General features: G+C 44.9%; 1 protein-coding gene across 2 annotated transcripts; it reads right to left on the bottom strand.

Annotated features, from left to right (window-relative positions):
- Positions 1-332: 332 nt before the first annotated feature.
- On the bottom strand, positions 333-13,286 carry UBXN10 (UBX domain protein 10). 2 transcript variants are annotated; one of them, XM_083751280.1, is made up of 3 exons: positions 13,037-13,286; positions 4,660-4,781; positions 333-3,866 (listed from the first exon to the last, which is right to left on the bottom strand). In XM_083751280.1, exon 3 carries the CDS (start codon positions 3,849-3,851, stop codon positions 2,958-2,960), a length of 894 nt encoding a protein of 297 aa, XP_083607406.1. In that variant the 5' UTR covers positions 3,852-3,866; positions 4,660-4,781; positions 13,037-13,286; the 3' UTR covers positions 333-2,957. The 2 variants fall into 2 exon arrangements, with proteins under 2 accessions (XP_083607406.1, XP_083607407.1); XM_083751281.1 differs by having other exon boundaries at positions 4,660-5,373; positions 13,037-13,153.
- Positions 13,287-19,264: the final 5,978 nt, after the last annotated feature.

Genomic DNA, 19,264 nt, shown 5'->3' with positions numbered 1-19,264 from the left:
AGTGTATCTGTTCTTGAGTAAGGCTAAAACAGAAAACAACCCACTTTGTTTGACAACACAGGTAAAGATGGCTGTGTTACCTTTGAGCTCGGGAATTGGGATGGTTGCTGTTAAGCACAAGATCTTTGATGAAGACACCTCTTGAACTGGTCCAATGTGCTTACCATTAGCCACCTTGACCTTCTGTCAAGAAGGAAAGTGGGATAGAAACTATAAAAGTGGGGTGGAGACCTTTGGTGCCTGCTCAGTTACCCACCCAAGTATTGTGTATGTGTGTGTGTGTGTGTTCCAAATTGTTGATCTTGCAGCACTAAAAAATTAGGCACTCAAAATGAACACTTGCCTGGACAAAACTAGTCCAGTACACCCAGAATATATTTATTGTATCTAACACCACACACAACATATATTCAAATTATACTGAAGTGCAAAAAGCATACTTTCCCACCCTCCATCCAGGAAACTGTTCCATTGCTTTAAGCCTTGGTTGTTTTTCCCCCTTGACATTTTCCAGGTTTTTTTTCTACTGTTCCCATGGGGGGGGGGGGGGGACAAGCTTTCAGGCCATCAGATTCCACGCCCCTTTCAATGGTCCATGTCGCTGTAATTCTGAAAATATTCGGCTCCCCTCTACCCTGAGAGGGCTCCCCCCCTCCAAAATCAGGACCAAAGTCAGCATTTGTTCACACAGGCCAGAGGTCATCTGCCTATATATGAAATAGTGCTGTCACATAGGTGACAGTTTCATATATAGAGCAGAATCAAGTGGTAAAGTCTTTCTGGACTGCCTTCTCAGGCTGGGGACAGGGTTTGACAATACTCTCCTAGGAGACAAAGAAGGAATTGGGAATTAGACCAGGAGCCTCCCAGAGATGATTTACTGAGTGCATGGGGAGGCAAATGATGCAGTCCAAGGGAAGCTTCGCCGCTTGAACCTATGCCATGTGGAAACTGACCCTAAGCTGGAATGACTTCTAAGCAAGACCACTGCCACCGCTCCCCTTGGGTGAAGAAAACACATTTTGTGCCCCACACCCATGGTGCCGCTGGTCAAGCAAACTTGGAGCAAACCAGGCTGCTCATACAACACTCTTCCTTGTCTCTCTGCACTATAACCCCTGCTAGGTAGAACAGGAAGTTTTCCCCATTATTCTTGACCCTGCTACATGAATCAGGAAGGTGAATGTGGGCTCTCAGGATCAGGCCTTGCCTCGTGACTGCAGGCTAATATCTTGTCCAGACATGGCATTGCTGCCTGTCACCTAGGTGTCTTATGCTGATGGCCCAGGATGCCCTGCATTCTTTCACCTCTTTCTGCCATACGTGTCACACTTTGGGGGTACTGACACGACGTCACCTCATTCCACCTTGCTGTTGTAGGCATCTCTGTTTCCCAAAGGACCCACTCGCGTTTCGGAAGTGGGAAAAAGCAAGCGGAAGGCAGGCCACTTTGCAAAGAGAGGAAGCAAGGCTGGGCACTCTACTAGTCTCGCCTGTAAGGATGTGAGAGTAGAGATGGCCACTGTGGTGGCCCTATAGCTGCTGCTGAATTCCACCTTTCATCAGCCTCAGCCAGCAAGGCCAATAGTCAGGGATGATGGGAACTGGAGTCCAGCAGCAACTGGAAGGCCCCAAGCTGGCTGTTCTTGAGTTAGAGCAAAGAGGTGAGGAAGGTCTGCCCCACTCTGCCCAATCCTCATTTGTGTCAAAAGTGATGCAGGCCCTGGCCTAACTTTTAGCAGCTGCCATCAAAGCGAAGGTCAATTTCCCACCAACCTCCAAGGTTCATTTGGCCATCTCGGCAAGGCAAAAGTGAGATTGGATAAAGAGGAATTAACACTCGGAAGCAGAATGTTTTGGCAAGCTGTGTACTTAAGAGCTTAACCCACCCCAACCTCTCAATAATACTAAGATTTCAAATCCTGCATGTGAACAGAAAGCTTTTTTGAAAACATTCAAACACAGATTTTTAAAAAAGAATATAAATGGCATTTTGATAAACACAAACAGGTTAAGATTCATTAAAAAAAAATAAAAATGAGAAAGCAGCTTTCAGGAAAAGCCCCTTGCTCATCCCCAAGCAAAACTCGATTGATAACAGAATACTGAAATCGACACACGTTTGCAATTAACTCATTTTTGTTTCAAAAAAGCAAAGGTTCTGTTACCTGTTACCAAACAACACTCAACATTCAAATCTGCACTGGGTAAGCCCACTTAGATGGGATCTTTCCAGTCTAATTTGTGCCATAATCTTGTGAAAGGAACATCTGATTAACAATACAGCAACAAACTCTGGTAGGCTGAACTAAGGCAGCTGTCATAAATCTTGGCTTTTTCCATGGACAAGAGAGAGCAAGTGTTGGGGTCAGTTGCACTTCCATCAAAGCAAAAAACTATTTGGATCTTGGAGAACTTGGGGGAGGGACGGGGTGGAGAGAAGAATTGGTCACAATCACCAGAACCTTCTCCTGCACAACCCCTGCTGAAAAGAAGTTTTGCAAACGGATGACAACATCGTTAAATGGAATTTGTGCAAGAGACATTCCGGGGGGGGGGGGGAGCTATTTATATCCATCTTTCCCCGTCCACTCATCTTAAAACTCACATTGGTGTGGGGAAAGGATCTATTCCTGGAGCCAAACAAATATCACAAACCAATCCCTTCCACTGGAATAAAGGAATCAGGATTGTAAGACTTCCCTGGAGAACAGGCCATTTTGAAAACAACTCAGCAAACCTACAAAATGCAATGGGGAATATGGGAAGCTGGGAGAGGGGGTGGGTGGGGTTTTCAATGCAAAGCTTCAATGCAAAGCTTAAGAAACAAAATGGTCCTGCACAGGGAAGAGCTTGTGGGCAGGGCGGGAGGAGTGCTACACCAGAGAAAAGGCGTCAGCTGGATCTAGAGATCCACTCTCCAATGGCATTTAATGCAAAGAACAGCCTCTGGACGCTTACGGCTCCCCCTCTTGTGACTCCTGCAGGATACACAACACTGACTTGTGAGGGATCCCGCACTCTTGCAAGGACTTGGTGAGGTCTGCGAAGGTCCTCCGAGGCACTTCCACTGTTTCAATGCTGCAGCGTCTGTACACGACCGAGTTCTTTTGCTCCGCCACTGTAAGGACGGTTTTCAAGCTGTCCGTCGGCCTGAAGTGACGCTCAAATCTGTGACCTGAAGGAGACCTGATGGCGAGAAGCAACCTCGGCTCCTTCTCGCTGGGCTCTTCCAAATTCAGCACGGGGTGGGCCCCTTCCCTTGTTTTACTTCGGGGCTTTGTCTCCAGAAGAGGAGGTGGATTCTGAGCGTATTCTCCACCGCCCCCTTTGTGTTTTGCCATGATATCGGTGGAGGCTTTCCCCACCAGGGGAAGAAGCTCTTTGAAGCCTTGCTCTTTCTCCTCTGGTTGGGGACTCCCTTGGAGCTGACCAGCCTGCTCAGACATCATCTCCACGGCACCCTTCCGCAGTTCTTTCCTGCTGATGGATGGGAGCACTCTGTACTTGTTTAAGGAGGAGGAAGTTCTCATAGGCACCTGCTGTAGGAGATCTGGGATTTCAGCAGGGAACACCTGAACAGGTTGGTACAGCTGCTGGGTCGACAAGGTCTTTCGGCCACTTGCAGCATCTTCGCAGGGAGCTAATGGCTGAGGAGACGATGGCACCTGGTAGGAGTAGGCTTCTATGCTGTGGGAGTAATTCAAGTTGGATCTCGTGCGCCCCTTTGCAGATTTTGGCCGGGTGACATGCATGCTGAGGGAGTGTGGCTGCCAGATGGGAGGCTTCGCAATGCCAAAGGAGGTCTTCCGTTCAGAGGATGAGATGTTCAGGTGCGAGGCAGCAGCCATTGCTTTTCAGGAGACCTGGGGAAACAAAAGTCAGAAAGGGCCAGGCACCACCCGGCTTGCAGCAACCTGCTTTCACTGCCTGCAACAGACTACTTTTCAGCACAGCTGAATTAGGCTTTGGGCTGGGCTGACAGGAATTCATATGAGCCTGCCACTTTACACTGGAAGGACAGCACTAATCTATCAACTCCTCCAGTGGAGTGCAGTCAGTGGACTAGGGGGACTAGGCTAGCTCCCTAAATGTTCTCCTGGCACCTCCTTCCCCAAACCCGGGAGCCCTGAATGTGACATGAGGAAGGGTAAAGGGGGAAATTATGCCAGTTACACTTATTCAGGCATTAGTTTCAGGAGGCTGACTTGGAATGGAAGCAAAGGGGTTGTGGCTCTCCCATCCACCCTGTGGGCTTCCCTGGCTGGGCACTGTGGGAACAGAACGCTAGAATATTTTAGTGAAGACTGCTTGAACATGACAGCCACTGTCGTGTGGAAGGTCCAGGGGACAAGACTTTGCCCAGGCAGGCATTATGATGGCACCTAAGTGTAGCGCTGCCTTGCTGTATGCTTGTTTCTGCAGCCCTATTATGCCTGCTCAACTTTGCAAGCAAATAGGTTACGAAAAAAGGAAACTGAAAGGCTTATGTTGTGCATAGATTGACATCAGGTCTATTCTGCAGCTGCCTCAGGGCCAGAACACCTCAGAATTAAAAGACATCAGCAAAAGCATCCCAGGATATTTCAGGAGCCAGTTAAAGCTTTGTCGTTGAAGGTCATGTTTGGGAAAAGTTCAAAAGCAAACCAAAACACTCACATGCAGAAGATGCTCCATCGGCTCAAAAGGACTGACGGCTCAAAAGCTCCAGAGGATCAAGCAGGCCAGTCAGTCTGAGAGGATCTCCGCCTGCACCTCCAGGGAGTTGCAGATTTTCAACCCTGAAACCAAGCAAGAGAAAAGGAGGGCGGAGATGACATTTCTCTCTGTGAGAAATCTGTTAATCGTCCTCTAGAGGCCAAGGCAAGTATTGGAGCTGCCCATTTCCAGCAGGGCCCCATGCTTCTAGAAGCTCACGACAGGCAGAAACCCAATAGGTATAGCTTTTATTGAATTAAACCTCTTAAAAATAGAGGGTCTCTGCAATGAAAAACAGGTACAGATTCTTAATGCACACTGAAGGCAGCCGAAGGCAGATGTTGGGCTGGGGGGAGTGCCCTCTGTACCTAGCCCTCATTCCATCAGCTGTTGCTGTTGGTGGCTGAGAGCCCAAAGAATACTTTGACTCATCTACAAAGACAGAGTGGCTGCATGCAGTCCAGCTCAGCATTACACCCAGTGAGATCACAGGCCATAAACATGCCTAACGCCAGGCTGAATTTTGACATTCTGGCTTAAGCAAGGAAAAGAAAAGAGTGCCACCTCCCTCTTGATTGACATTATTCCTCATGACTGCATTAGAGCGAGAGACCCCAGCAGCTTAGCAGCCTCCTGGACTTCTTTTATGCAATTCCACTGCACATCACAAAGTCTCTGTGAATTGAAAGTGGAGACGCTATATGTACTTTTCCTTGTTTGTTTGTTCTGTAACACAAGAAAATCTTTAATAAAAACTAATTTTTTTAAAAGAGTTGGTACATTGAATTTGCTGCTAATCCTCTTCCCTCACCACCTCTTCCCCCTTTCCCATGGGTGTAGACAAGGGGGGCGGAGAGGCAGGGAAGGGCAACTCAAAATCAATAAAAATACATAGCAAACTGAGGTTCTGCCCCCCCAACAAAAGGCCTGCCCCCCCCAAAAAAAATCCTGGCTATGTCCATGCTGTTTCCTATTATCGTATTTTTCGCCCTATAGGGCGCACCGGCCCATAGGAGGCACTTATTTTTTGGGGGGGGGGAATAAAGAAAAAAATACCCCCCCGAGGCCCAAAGAGCAAAGAAGCCATGACAGCGAGTGGGATGGATCCCGCTTGCTGTCCTGGCTTCGTTTTTAGCCTCGGGGCTTGCGAGGCTGGGGGCAGGGGAAGCCTGAGCTTCCCCCGACCCCAGCCCCCAGAACGGGTCCGAGAGCGATGACAAGGTTGCGCAACCTCGCCATCGCTCCCGGAGCTTGCTTGAGGGGCTGGGGGTGGAGGAAGCCCGAGCTTCCCCCGACCCCAGCCCCCAGAACGGGTCCGAGAGCGATGACAAGGTTGCGCAACCTCGCCATCACTCCTGGAGCTTGCTTGCGGGGCTGGGGGTGGGGAAAGCCCAAGCTTCCCCCGACCCCAGCCCCCAGAACAGGCTGTTGCCCACAAGACTTGCGAGCCCAGTGGGAACTCCCACCGGGCTCACAAGGCTTGCGGACATTTGCGCGAAGCACGGGGCACGCTCCAGAGTGTGCCCCATGCTTCGGGCTGCAGGCTGCTGCCCGCAAGCCTTGTGAGCCCGTGGGAACTCTCGCAGGGCTTGCAAGGCTTGCGGATAGCTTCCTGAAGCCTGGAGAGTGAGAGGGGGCGTGCACACCAACGCCTCTCACTCTCCAGGCTTCAGCGAAAGCCTGCATTCGCCCCATAGGACGCACACACATTTCCCTTTCATTTTTGGAGGGGAAAAAGTGCGTCCTATAGGGCGATAAATACCGTATGTGATTTCTTCTGTTTTATGTTTCCTGAGCATTCTTTAACATTTTAAACCACCTTGAATACTTGGGTAGGAAGGTGACATGTAGATATAGTTTAAAAACTGACGCATCAAAATTGCATATCTAAAACAAAGGTTGTAAAGAAAAAGAGACACTTGTGTGTTTAAATCAAGGAACCAGGTGTTGCTTAAATGATACATTGATGTGTCACTCCCAAAAGGTACTGTCTTCCTCCTGTGTGAGATGGAAGGTGGCGTCTGCTACCTGTAATGCTTATGTTAAAAATAATTCAAGAGGAATGCTTCTTAAGACAATTTTAAAAGGTTTTACCTGACTAAAGGTTGCTGCTCTACAACCAAAGAATAAGTGTAGTGGAGGCACTTTTTTTTTAAAGCACAAAAGTTAACGGTTGTCGAACTACAGGGATGGACATCCCCAGCAGGGGAGACACATTTCTTCCCTTTATACATTAACAGCAGCCACAATTTGTGCCCATCTGTTTATTTACATCTATTTAGACAACTTTCCAAACAACACTCACAGCAATGCTAAACTAAATTAAAAATATACCATAACCGCATAAATATAGAAGAGAACACTTTAAGCACCACATTCAGTGCAAGCTTACAAGGGAAAGCAGCAATACAAATACTCCCACCTTAAAAGTCAAGGCACTTTGAGATGTCAATTGAAAAGTAAGCTGAGAGAAGAGTTGTTTTTCTTTTTTATTCCTTCTGGCAAAAAACACTGAGAGAGATGAGGACCTCTCTAAATCAGGAATAGGAAAACCTTTGTCAGCCTGAGAAACACATTCCCTTCTAGGCAAACCTCTGGGGGCAGGATGCCAGCACTGGGCAGAGCCAGAGAAAAAGTAGGCAAATTGATGCATGTGAATTTCACCTTTGTCCAGGTGGCTAATTTCAACACAGACTCACACACCCCTCACACAATCATCCATCCAGGCCATCAAAAAACATTGCCAGACACATTCCAGTCAGATAAAAACACTCATGGAGGCTGCAAAGTAGTGGCAGTGAGAGGTGTGGCAGGGGAGGGGGTGTGTGGCTTGGGGAGACTCCCAAGGGCCAAATAAAAAGGACTGAGTGGGCACATCTGGCCCTTGGGCCTGAGGTTCCCCACCTAAAGAGACTGTACCACAGAGTGATACAGGTTGCGCTCCTCCCCAATACATTACCAGAATTCTGGTATGTACCTCCTTAAAAGATGGCAGTCAGAGTAGAGGATTTCCATTATGGATCTGAGTCTGGAGGGAAACTTGGGAATGAAAGTGTTTTGTGATGCATGCTGGGGATAGGGATTGGAGGGTTTTGAAAGGTAGGAATCAGCTCTTTGGAGTCAGAAGGAGACTGATCATGTAGGCTTCCTAGTCACTAGCAGAAACCTTCAAGGAAAAGTGCTCTCCCCAAATTTTGGGTACCCATCCTGAAAACAACAAATCTGAGATGAGGGCCATTCAAATTTACAGCCCTTCACTGTCTCTAAATACTGTATTTTTCGCTCTATAACACGCACCTGACCATAACAGGCACATCGTTTTTAGAGGAGGAAAACAAGGGAAAAAACATTCTGAATGAAACAGTGGATGTATCATTTTTGTGCTTCATGCTGGTGGCCACAGACATGTGATCTGATGGTGAATTTGGGGTGACCCAATGCAAAAATCCTGAGAATCCCTGTGGATCCATGCTTTGTAACCACGTTTTTGCACCATTGCAGCCCCAGGCAACAATGGGTGCGTGATTTTGGGGGGGCAGGCTGTAGCCATGGACATGCTATGTGATCTGATGGTGAATTTGAGGTGACCCAATGCAAAGATCCTGAGGATCCATGTGGATCCATGCTTTGTAACCACGTTTTTGCACCATTGCAGCCCTGTTTTTGCATCAGATCATTGCTATGTGATCTGATGGTGAATTTGGGGTGACCCAATGCAAAGATCCTGAGGATCCATGTGGATCCGTGCTTTGTAACCACGTTTTAAGTGGGGAGGGAAGGAAAAATATAGAAGGGACAAGGAGCACGAGAGGGGTGTGCGGAGAAGCAGCTGGCTAAGAATGCAGGAGAGGGGTTTAAAGGGGGGGGGAAGGAAGGCAAAAGTCCACCCACCCACTCAAGCCAGCCCTCTCTCTCTCTCTCATCTGCATGTTTTCCGCTGCCTGCCGAGTCCCCAGACGCAGCAGCAGCAGCAGCACCGGAGCAGGGACGCTCTGCTTTCCTCTCTACTTGCCTGGAGGGGAGGGGATTTCACTGCTCTTTGTTCCGTCTGAGCAAACAGCAACCGAAACAGAACAGGGTGGGCAGTAAGACCCTGAGGCAGAATGCAGGAAAGCAGCAGCCTCCTCTCCTCCGTGACGGCGCAATATGATTTTTGCCATGCACTTGGGACAAACGGCTCCAGGGACCACACATTCGCTCTATAACACGCACAGACATTTCCCCTTACTTTTTAGGAGAAAAAATCTGCGTGTTATAGAAGGAAAAATACGGTATCAGCTGTTTTTGAAGAAGACATCTCCAGGGCTGTGGCCCTAGTGTCCTCTTAAGAGAGCTTCAGCTAAGACCTTAAATAATGGCTCAGCCTTTTAATAAACACTAATTTTCATGAAATGCTATTTCAGGCTATTTTTAATGCTAATTTAACAGTTTTTATTTATGAATTTCTTTTTACTGTGTATGACATTTAAAAGTTTTAAAATTGACTTTTCACAAACTGCCTTAAACTTCCAAAGTAGCAGGCAGGATATACAAGTTGAATATGTGTACACATTTTGGGTTGTATAGTATCTACTCAGAGCACAACCACTGAAAATAATGGACTTGAATAACTTAGGTCAATCACTTTCAATGGATCTACTCTGATTAGAACTTAGATAGCTACAGCCCTTTGAAATTAAACCTATTTTGAAGCTGCCTTACCATCCAGAGCATCTCAAGTTCACCCCAAAAACTGTTAGTCCAAAGAGTAATTGCCAATCCTGCTGCTTTCACAAAACTGGTCAAAGAAAACAAAGCTCTTTTTCACCTTATGCCTTCTTGTTTTCTCACATCCACAAAATGGGGAAAGATTCTGTAGCAAATGATGAACTCCGCTCTTGTGGCCAAGTCTGGGGCACTGCTGCTGCCTTGTTCCAACTGACAATGGCACAGCATGCACCCATATCTGCCAGCTATATATAATAGGGGAAAGGGCCCAATGACTTGGGTTACAATGAAAGGTGTAGGAACCACCAGCTGGCCACAGAGGCCAGGCTCACCAAGTCAATCATCTACTGCTGTCTTGGAGTGGGGATGTGGAGTAAAAAGAGTAGGTGTGTTTGTGTATTAAGCTTGATATGCCAAGCAACAGATATAAACACCAAGGCAGCACAATTAATACAAAGCGTTTTATGTGCCATGTCATGGAGAAAACACGTACAAACAGGAGTCCAAGATACATCTAATCTCAGTCCAAAAGAAAAGAGCATACAGATGAGGATTAAAAGTGAGTTCTCCCATTCAGTTTTACACTCCTAGAATCCATCTGAATGCCATCTCAGTTCGACCTTTATAAACAAATATTTGCTGTTTCAAAACGAATGTGAGGCAGACTTTTAAACCTATTCATTCGACAACATTTATATACCACTTGAATGTAAAAGAAACCCCAAACCTCTAAATGGTTATGGTATGTTAAAATGCTTCGTAAAAGCTGTTAAAGCAAGTATGTAAAGGACTCAAAAGATTAATTTAAATCAACAGTAGCTAAAAGGAGAAAGAATACACATAACTTCTGCATGTCTGGATAGGCTTTCCTAAACAGAAATGTTTTAAGCACAATACAGGGAAGGCACCTGCCTGATGTCAGTAGGGAGGGAGCTTCAAATGTGCTGCCAGCGAAAAGAATGATTTCTTACAGGTGCAGAACAGGTATTATGGGGCACTAGTAAGAGCCAGTTCCACAGACTGAAGCAGCCGAGTGAGCATATAGGGGGAAAGGCAATACCTTCAAGTAAACTGGTCCCAAGTTGTTATGGGATTTATATACTAACAGTAACACACTGAATTCCGACCAGTAGCAAATGTGCAGCCAGTGCAGATCTCTGAGCAGAGGTGTTATATGCTGACAGGGTCTCATTCCTGTCAGCAACCGTGCGGCAACTTTCTGCACTAGCTGCAATTTCCAGATAAAGTGCAAGTGAAACCCTACAGAGTACATTACAGTAATCCAATCTTGAAGTCACCAGTGCCTGAACTACTGTAGTCATGCTCTTCCAGTTCAGGAATAGCCATAGTTGTCGCTCATGCTAAAAGGAACTTCTGGCCACTGAGCAACTAATCCAGAGGTGGGGAACTTGTGTCCTTCCAGATGTTACTAGACTCCAGCTCCCATCAGGCCCAGCCAACATAGCCAATGGTGATGTATGAAAGGAACTGAAGTCCAGCAGCATCCGGAGAAGGTCAGATTCCCTGTTAAGGTTCTCATCTGATGCCTTGCTCTATTTACCTTCCCTTTTTGCCTGCCATGGAGGAGACGGTGGCTACCAGTGGTGTGGCCTTTTTAGCATTGGCACCTCATCTATGGAATTCCCTATTCAACCAGCATCAAATAAAAAAATGTTTTTGGCTCTTCTAGGTAAAAATGTGTATTGGTGCTCTCAACAATCTGTGACAGGTTTGGGGTTTTTATACGTTTCCTGCTAGTGTGTGTGTGTGTGTGTGTGTGTGTGTGTGTATATATATAGTTTAATTGAAATACTTCTATATACCACCTTGAAAGTGCTGCTGGTCAGCAAGAACTGTCTGGGGATTAGGTGAATTGCCTGTTTTGGTCACTATCCTTGAAAAAAAACAGGTTCACCTCTTGAAAGTTCTCCTAGACCCAACACTGCTCTTCATCACCCAAACGGCAGCTTGGCCAGGAATGCATTTTGCAGTGTTGGCTGGTATGCCAGCTGTGCTCTTCCTGGAGAAGGCTGATCCACTTGCCATTGACACAGCTAAACTGGATTAGTCCAACACTCTCTATGTGACTTCACTGTTGCACCATTTTACTATCTCCTGGTTTGTTTACATCTCCAATTAAAAATGCTGATTATAACTGCAAAGCACTACCCAGTTTGTGACCAGCATACTTGAAGGATCACTTCTTCCCACTCAGATCTTTGGCAGAGGCCCCAATCCATGCCCCAGCACCATCCAACTTGTAGTTGATGAGTAGGTAGAAGGGTGTCAGGGGCTTCTCTATTGGGTGGGTGCCTGAGCTTCAGAGTTCTTAGCCCCAGCTGGCCCCATCACTAATGACACTTTCATGCCCTCTGAAAAACATATCTGTGCCATTGGGCCCCTTTGGCCTAAATACTTAATCCCACTCTTTTTCATTCCCTGTCCTTCCTGATGCTGACACTTTTTCATTATGCTAATAATACCATTTTATTGTGTGCTGTTTTTGCATGGTTTTAAGTGGATAGTTGTTGGCCATGTTGGAGGCCCTGTTACTGGAAAATAAAGTGCAGAATAAAAATACTTTGATAAAAATATACTCACGTTATATTTTAAATACACATACATAAAACCAGATAAACAAACATTAAAATATAAAACATCAAATAATTAAAATATACAGTAGAACAATCCCAAACACAGCCATTAGAACAGGAGGCTCACATACATATTGCACACCACGGTAAATAAACACAAACAACCTTCCAGAAAAGCTGCCACATTCTATGCAATGTATGTAGCAACTAAACAGAGCATTGTTTTTAGGCTTAATTTCAATGAAGCAATATATAAATGTTGCAAAATAAATAAAATGCAGCATCAAAACAAACATGGCACATAAAAACTACAAACACACACACATACGCACAAGGAAAATCCTACACCATATCAGGGGAAAAAATGTGACCAATGAAAACTGAGCAAAAAGAAAAGTGAAAATGTAAACATGATTTACTAAGTGAGCAACTTAAGATATTTTTAAATCCACAGATGAGAACGGGCCAAATAAGTATAAGACCAAATCCATGCCATACTTTTAAAAGCACACCCAACTCACATTTAAAGCACGTGGCTTCCCTGAAAGAATCCTGGGAACTGTAGTTTGCTAGGGGGTGCTGGAAACTGTAGTTCTGTACTGGGGAAACTACCTTTCCCGATATTCTCCAAGGTAAAGTCACGCGCTTTTAAATGTAAGGCGTGCAACTGCCCTAATACCGTGTGTGCGTGAGTTTCTATGCACGTTCGCCATTCAGCCTTTGCCAACCCGGTAACCTCCCGGAAGAACTTTTGGACCACAACGCTCACCAGCGCAGATGGGAGTTGTAGTCCAAAACTTCCAAGAGGGCACCGAGTTGGCAAAGGCTGGTGTCATGTAACCAAGTATCTCATACGCGCGCATGCTCGGTCTCTCCCACCACTTAGCGATAGGGAGGAGGCCTGCTGTGGGGCTCCTCGCGGAGGAGGCCGAGGCCCCCCGCTCCCGAGGCGAGAAAGGGCGGGTGGCCTGGCCCGACCCGGTCGCGTCAGGTAAGGCAAGGGGAGCCCCACGCCAGGCCTTCGCCCGCCCTCTCACCTCGCAGCGGCTCCATCCAGCAGCCCTTCTCGCTCCCTCGCCGCAGGTCCGGTCCTCCTCAGTGGTAAACAGCGCCGCGTTTCCACGGCAACGCCCGCCAGTAGCCTACTTCCGGCCTTGACCGGAACAAAGCGCAGCCTCTCCATACACGACTGAAGAACGTCCTAGAGAGGCCGAAGCGGGTATAAGCTAGGTGGGTGGGCGAGGGCCAGTTCTAGGACATGGTTTTCTATGGGCGCGGAGTCGCGTCGCTCTAGCCTTCGTCACCTCCGTGGTAAACAGAGGAAGAACTCTGGAATAAACCAAGAGACAGGGAAAGAGGAGAGGGGCCTATGGAGGCTGTGAGCAGGAGTTGAGGGTCAATTTAAAGGGAATTTTCTTTGGAGATATCAGCACCTGCAATATTAGCAGTGGCCTATCATATAGATGCTCACTCACTTGCGAAAGTAGTAAATGAGGAACGTGGACTACATTGCAGGGGTGTTGTGCTCCAGTTTTCTCTTGAAATAATTATTTATACTTTTAAAGTTTATACATTTCACTAATTTTACAATCATTTTGACATTTCGAAGCTTTTCTTCCTTCCCCTTTTTCTTTTAATTTGTTTTTAATATATTCTCCGTATCCAAATTAACTTAATTTGCTCATTTATTCATCTCCTTTTAAATATATACTCTTATGAAGCTGCAGGTTATTACAATAATCCTGCCAATGTTCTTATCTGTTTACAATTTATCTGTAAATATTCAATAAACCATTCCCATTCTTTTATTTAAAAATTGTTATCTTGATTTCTTCTTCTGATACGTTTCACCGTTTCTGCATATTCCAAAAGTTTTTGTATCCATTCTTCATTTGCTGGGACTTCTGCTTCTTTCCATTTTGGGGCAAGTAACATTTTTGCCGCTGTAGTAGTGTACATAAATAAGTTTCTATACAGTTTAGGTGCTTCTGTCCCCATAATTCCCCCCAAAAAAGTTCAACCCACCTGCCTTAGCCTGGAGCTTGGTGGGCATAATAGCACTGAGCAACACTGCAGGGCTGTTTCAATCTGTTTAGTCCAGATTTCCCCCTTGTTACAGAAAACCCAGCATGTAAAAATCTCTCATTAAACACCTGCAGGTGCTGGCAGTGTGTACATTTGTTTGCAGGTGTGTAAACAGCTTGTCACATTTGTGGTGATGTTTCATGGGCTGGTTTTATTTTGCCACACCCTGAGCTCAGCATCTGAGCACAACCTCTTTACAATGCATCTGGTGTGCTCCTTCTGCTCATTTGAGAAGCTGTGTACACACCATGTTAGCAAGATCTGTTGGGATGTTAATGCTGTGAGCCCCTCCAGCCTACGCTCTGGTTGTATATGCTCTGTGTAAATAAATCCATATATCTTAAAGACACCACAGTCTCCGCTGACCTTCATTCCAAGGAAACCAAACCTGGGTAAGTGCAAGAACCCTGGAAGTGCCTTGCCATTCAGAGATTGGAGTATGTGCAACAATATGGATTGTGGCTAATACCCTGTATATTTCTGCTGGGGTTCTGTCACCAAAAAGTCCTTGCCCCAAACCTGGATCTTGGCATCCAGGCAATTCTCCTTTTTATACCTATAATTATTTTTTCCTGTACCAACAGATTCCAGCCTCAGGTTGGGAAGGGACCCAGACTGACTTCCCAAACCCATAACAATAACTATCCTGTATGTAGCCCATGGTTTCTTATGAAATAGTGCATTTTTGATGTACTTTCTCCCAAGGTAGATTTGATCCAAACTGATGAAGTAAATGACCTAGCTGTGTTTTAAACTGATAATGTTTCTGATGACCTGTTGGCCTGTTTCTGATCACCCAAACTTTGCACTTGTTTCTAATCCCAGCAACTGCTGCATGCTGAAAGCACATTCATGAGCCTTGTGAATCATTATGGAGATGGCAATACCTCTGTATTTAAAAATAACAATTTATCAGCCCATTACGCATCCCTAAGCCAGCTTTTTAGGAGTGAGCAGCAAGATACTGAATCATTCAGTGTGATTAAAACATACAAATCCAGATGAATGCTGAATAAACAGGTTTTATGGAATTGGTTTTGCTGAAGTTGTTGCCATGAGATTTATTTACGTAATCACTGAATGTTTTATCTTTGAAATAACTATTCTTCTTTCTTTTCTGCAAATAAAATAACTGATTTACTGAATTGTTTTTGTTTTATGGGGATGAATCTTGCTGGAAGGTTGCTAAATTGACTTGTATTAGCTTAATTGTTTTGCCTTGTTTTATTGCTTTGACGTGAGTTTGCTTATGATAAATCTGACACCGAATCGCTCGTTACCTGGCTGCATAAGTTTCTATTGCCAGTGGCTGTGCGTGCCTTTTGTTTTTCTTGGTTGCTAAACTACCATGGGAGCATTAGGCTGCAGACTTATAAATCTGCTTTGATAGACAATAATAATGCCAAATGACTTAACAGTGATGCTCACAAGATTACAGTAACAAAAAAGTGATGTGATGCCCTATGAAATCTAAATAAGAAAAGTGTTAGCGTGCATACTGCCCTACTTCTGCTCCTGAGAAAGTTTTAAAAATGGCAACGGCTGTTTGACTAGAACCCGAGACATGCGGGGGCATGGGGGCAAATGCAGACCTCCAATCCCCTCTCTTTGGCTTTTGGCATCACTCCAGCAACCCTCCTCTTTCCACAAGCCACACCTTGGGTACTCTAGCCTGCCTAGAATGTGCCCTTGAAATCTGATGAAGTCTTGTGTTTGTGTGCCTGGATGGAGAATAGAAAGAGGTGTGTGAGCTTGTGTAGAAATTAGCTTGCTGCTGCAAAGGTAAAAATTTACATATATTGCCTGCCTACTTTTGCCACCGGCCTTGCCCACCACTGGCACCTTGAACTTCAGAAGGAAATGGACCTCTGGGAATGAAAACAGGGTTAGAGGCAACCATGGACGAAAGTCAAGGCTTCTCTCAGCTCAAACAACTTTTGAGAGGCACAAATACAAGATGGGTGACACCTGGCTTGAGAGCAGTACATGTGAAAAGGATCTAGGAGTCTTGGTTGACCACAAACATGCAATGAGCCAACAGTGTGACGCGACAGCTAAAAAAGCCAATGCAATTCTGGGCTGCATCAATAGGAGTATAGCATCTAGGTCAAGGGAAGTAATAGTGCCACTGTATTCTGCTCTGGTCAGACCTCACCTGGAGTACTGTGGCCAGTTCTGGGCACCACAGTTCAAGAAGGACACTGACAAACTGGAATGTGTCCAGAGGAGGGCAACCAAAATGGTCAAAGGCCTGGAAACGATGCCTTATGAGGAATGGCTAAGGGAGCTGGGCATGTTTAGCCTGGAGAAGAGGAGGTTAAGGGGGGATATGATAGCCATGTTCAAATATATAAAAGGATGTCACATAGAGGAGGGAGAAAGGTTGTTTTCTGCTGCTCCAGAGAAGCGGACACGGAGCAATGGTTCCAAACTACAAGAAAAAAAGATTCCACCTAAACATTAGGAAGAACTTCCTGACAGTGAGAGCTGTTCGACAGTGGAATTTGCTGCCAAGGAGTGTGGTGGAGTCTCCTTCTTTGGAGGTCTTTAAGCAGAGGCTTGACAACCATATGTCAGGAGTGCTCTGATGGTGTTCCCTGCTTGGCAGGGGGTTGGACTCGATGGCCCTTGTGGTCTCTTCCAACTCTATGATTCTATGACTCTCTTAAAAACTACCAGTCCTCGTCCAGCTCAGGTTTTCTTCTTTTCTAGTCTTACCACTAGAGGGCGGGAAGTGTCCACTGATGCAAGGCCACTTTCAGATTTTGCAGTTGCTATTCAATCATAGGCAAAATTGGATCTCACAATTAAAGCGGATTTGGTGCTCTGGCACAACAACTGTGCTTCTCTGCCCCATAAAAGCAAAAAAACTTGACAGCCACAGATATTTTTTCTGGTGGGAAAACGGGAAATGCATTTTAAAGTGTGGAATAATGGAAACATTATTGGGTGGTGCAACCTCTGTGGACACAACTCAGAATGAATGGTCGATAATCAGGTGGGAGATTCCAAGAGATTTAAAGAAATTATTTATGCATGCCACCACAGCAGCGAGAGTTTTGATTGCTCAAAATGGGGAAAGTGAGACGATACCAGCAAAAAAAGATTGGCTGATTAAACTGATGGATATGCTGAGATGGGTAAACTGACAAGGCAGATAAGGGACCAAGCAAAAGAAAAATTTAGTAAAGATTGGAATATATTCAAACAATACCTGAAAGACCACTGCTGAGAATTAAATTTTTTGACTGATTTAGATTAACTATTGTAACAAAAAATATCAAATAATAGCGAAAAAGTTGGTAACCAACAATTTTATTATGACATGCATTCAACCAAGAACTCCAAAAGACCCAAGTAGGAAGGGGAGGGAAGTCTGAGGTAATTAGAACATCAGTGAGTCGAATGATTAAGAATATATCTTTGTTTTATCTTTATTATGATTTAGAAACATATGTACATCAGCGAGAAACTGAAACTTTACATTGTGATTTCATGTTAAGAAGGCATTTTTGTTGTTAAAAAAACCAATAAAGATTTATTTTTAAAGTCGATAATCAGTGATGTTGTATAACTGCCACATAAATTTTGTGCAAACAAATCAAGATGAATGCTCAATAGAGAGATCGTCTGGAATTGCCTGTACTCTGTTGTTTTCTGTAGGTGGCTGTCGTTTTTCCCACAGTAGGAGACCCAAAAAATAAAACAAAAATGAGTTGGGAAGTCCCTTCTGCGGACAATGGGTGTGCATCGCTTTGTTGTTTATGGCCTCTATGGCTTGTGCACTCTCTTCAAATGTAAATCACAGCCCTGACTTCCATCACTGGCTAAGAAAAACAAAAGGTGGTAGCAGGATAGTTTCTCACAAACAATTGGACACTTTGGCTCATATATCAGCTTCTGAAAGGGCAAGGCCAATGTGAGCATGGGCGATGAGCTCATGGGGACAAGACCAAGTTTTTTCTGGTTTTCTCCCTTGCAAAGATACTGTAGACACTTAAGCACTGCATTTGTGCAAATATTAAGCACCTTGCTAAAATGAAATGTGTCATACTTTGGTCCCTGCTGCTGTCGCTGTTGCTTCTCCGCCTCAAGATTGTTAAGCAGAGCTTTAAGTGCTGCAATAGAGGTTTTTAGTAACCACTTTAAATGCTGCAATAGAGGGTTTTTTAACTGAATGTGGAAGGTGTTTTTGTTTGTCACTATGGTATAGATTTTTGTGTTTTATATTGTAAACCACCCTATGATCCTTGGATGAAGGGCGGCATATAAATTTAATTAAAGAATAAGAATAAAAATCTGTATCCCACCTTTCCTTATCAGAGCTCAAAGCACTGTTAGTTGTTCCTCTCTGGTATGTTTTATCCTCACAACAACTCTGTGAGGTAAGCTGGACTAAGACACAATGACTGGCCTGAGATCACCTAATCATTAATGGCTGGGTGGGGATTTGAACTCGAGTCTTCACAGGCCTAGTCTAACAACTACGAAATAAACGTTGTGTCATCTGTTTGCAACATGTCCCTGTTTATTATTTTTCAGATGCGTTCGGTACAGATTATTAGTTTTCCCTCTTGATTGTTTTTGGGGGAAAGTCATACTGAGTGTTGTTTCTAAAATGGAAGGGTGGAACAAATATTTTCCAAAAATAAAGATAAATAAAGATCCTTTAAAAAAAACCACATTAACATAAATATTAAAATTGAAACATTCATGAAGAAAAGCTTCACAAAATAGAACATTTCTTATCTTACAAGGAGATAAGTTCTAGAATAGTTTGTACCCTGGACATTACTATTAATTATGTATTTAGTCACTTGTTGACATATTTAATGAATGACTGAATGTTCTCTAGGGGCCCCTCCCACCTTAGTTATGCTCACTTGGTAGCAGTGATGGGCAGCCAGTTTAATTTCCCATCATGCCCCACTGATGTATCATTCCTCCAGGGCACTGTGGGAAATTTAAATAGCAGGCACCACTAGAGGCCTCAATGCTCCATTGCGGGCATGATGGGAAATTAAAATGGCCACTGGAAGACCCAGCTTCCCAGTAGTTGGGATGAGCTGGAACGTGTGCAGAGGAAAGCAATGAAGATGATCAAGCGTCTGGAAACTAAGCCTTTTGGGAAGGACTTAAAAGAGCTGGGTATGTTTAGCCTGGAAAAGAGGAGACTGATA

This window comes from Podarcis gaigeae (genome assembly GCF_964106915.1).
Source record: "Podarcis gaigeae genome assembly, chromosome: 8".
In the NCBI taxonomy this organism is placed as follows: Eukaryota; Metazoa; Chordata; class Lepidosauria; order Squamata; family Lacertidae; genus Podarcis; species Podarcis gaigeae.
This window is presented reverse-complemented; position numbering and strand designations above follow the sequence as displayed.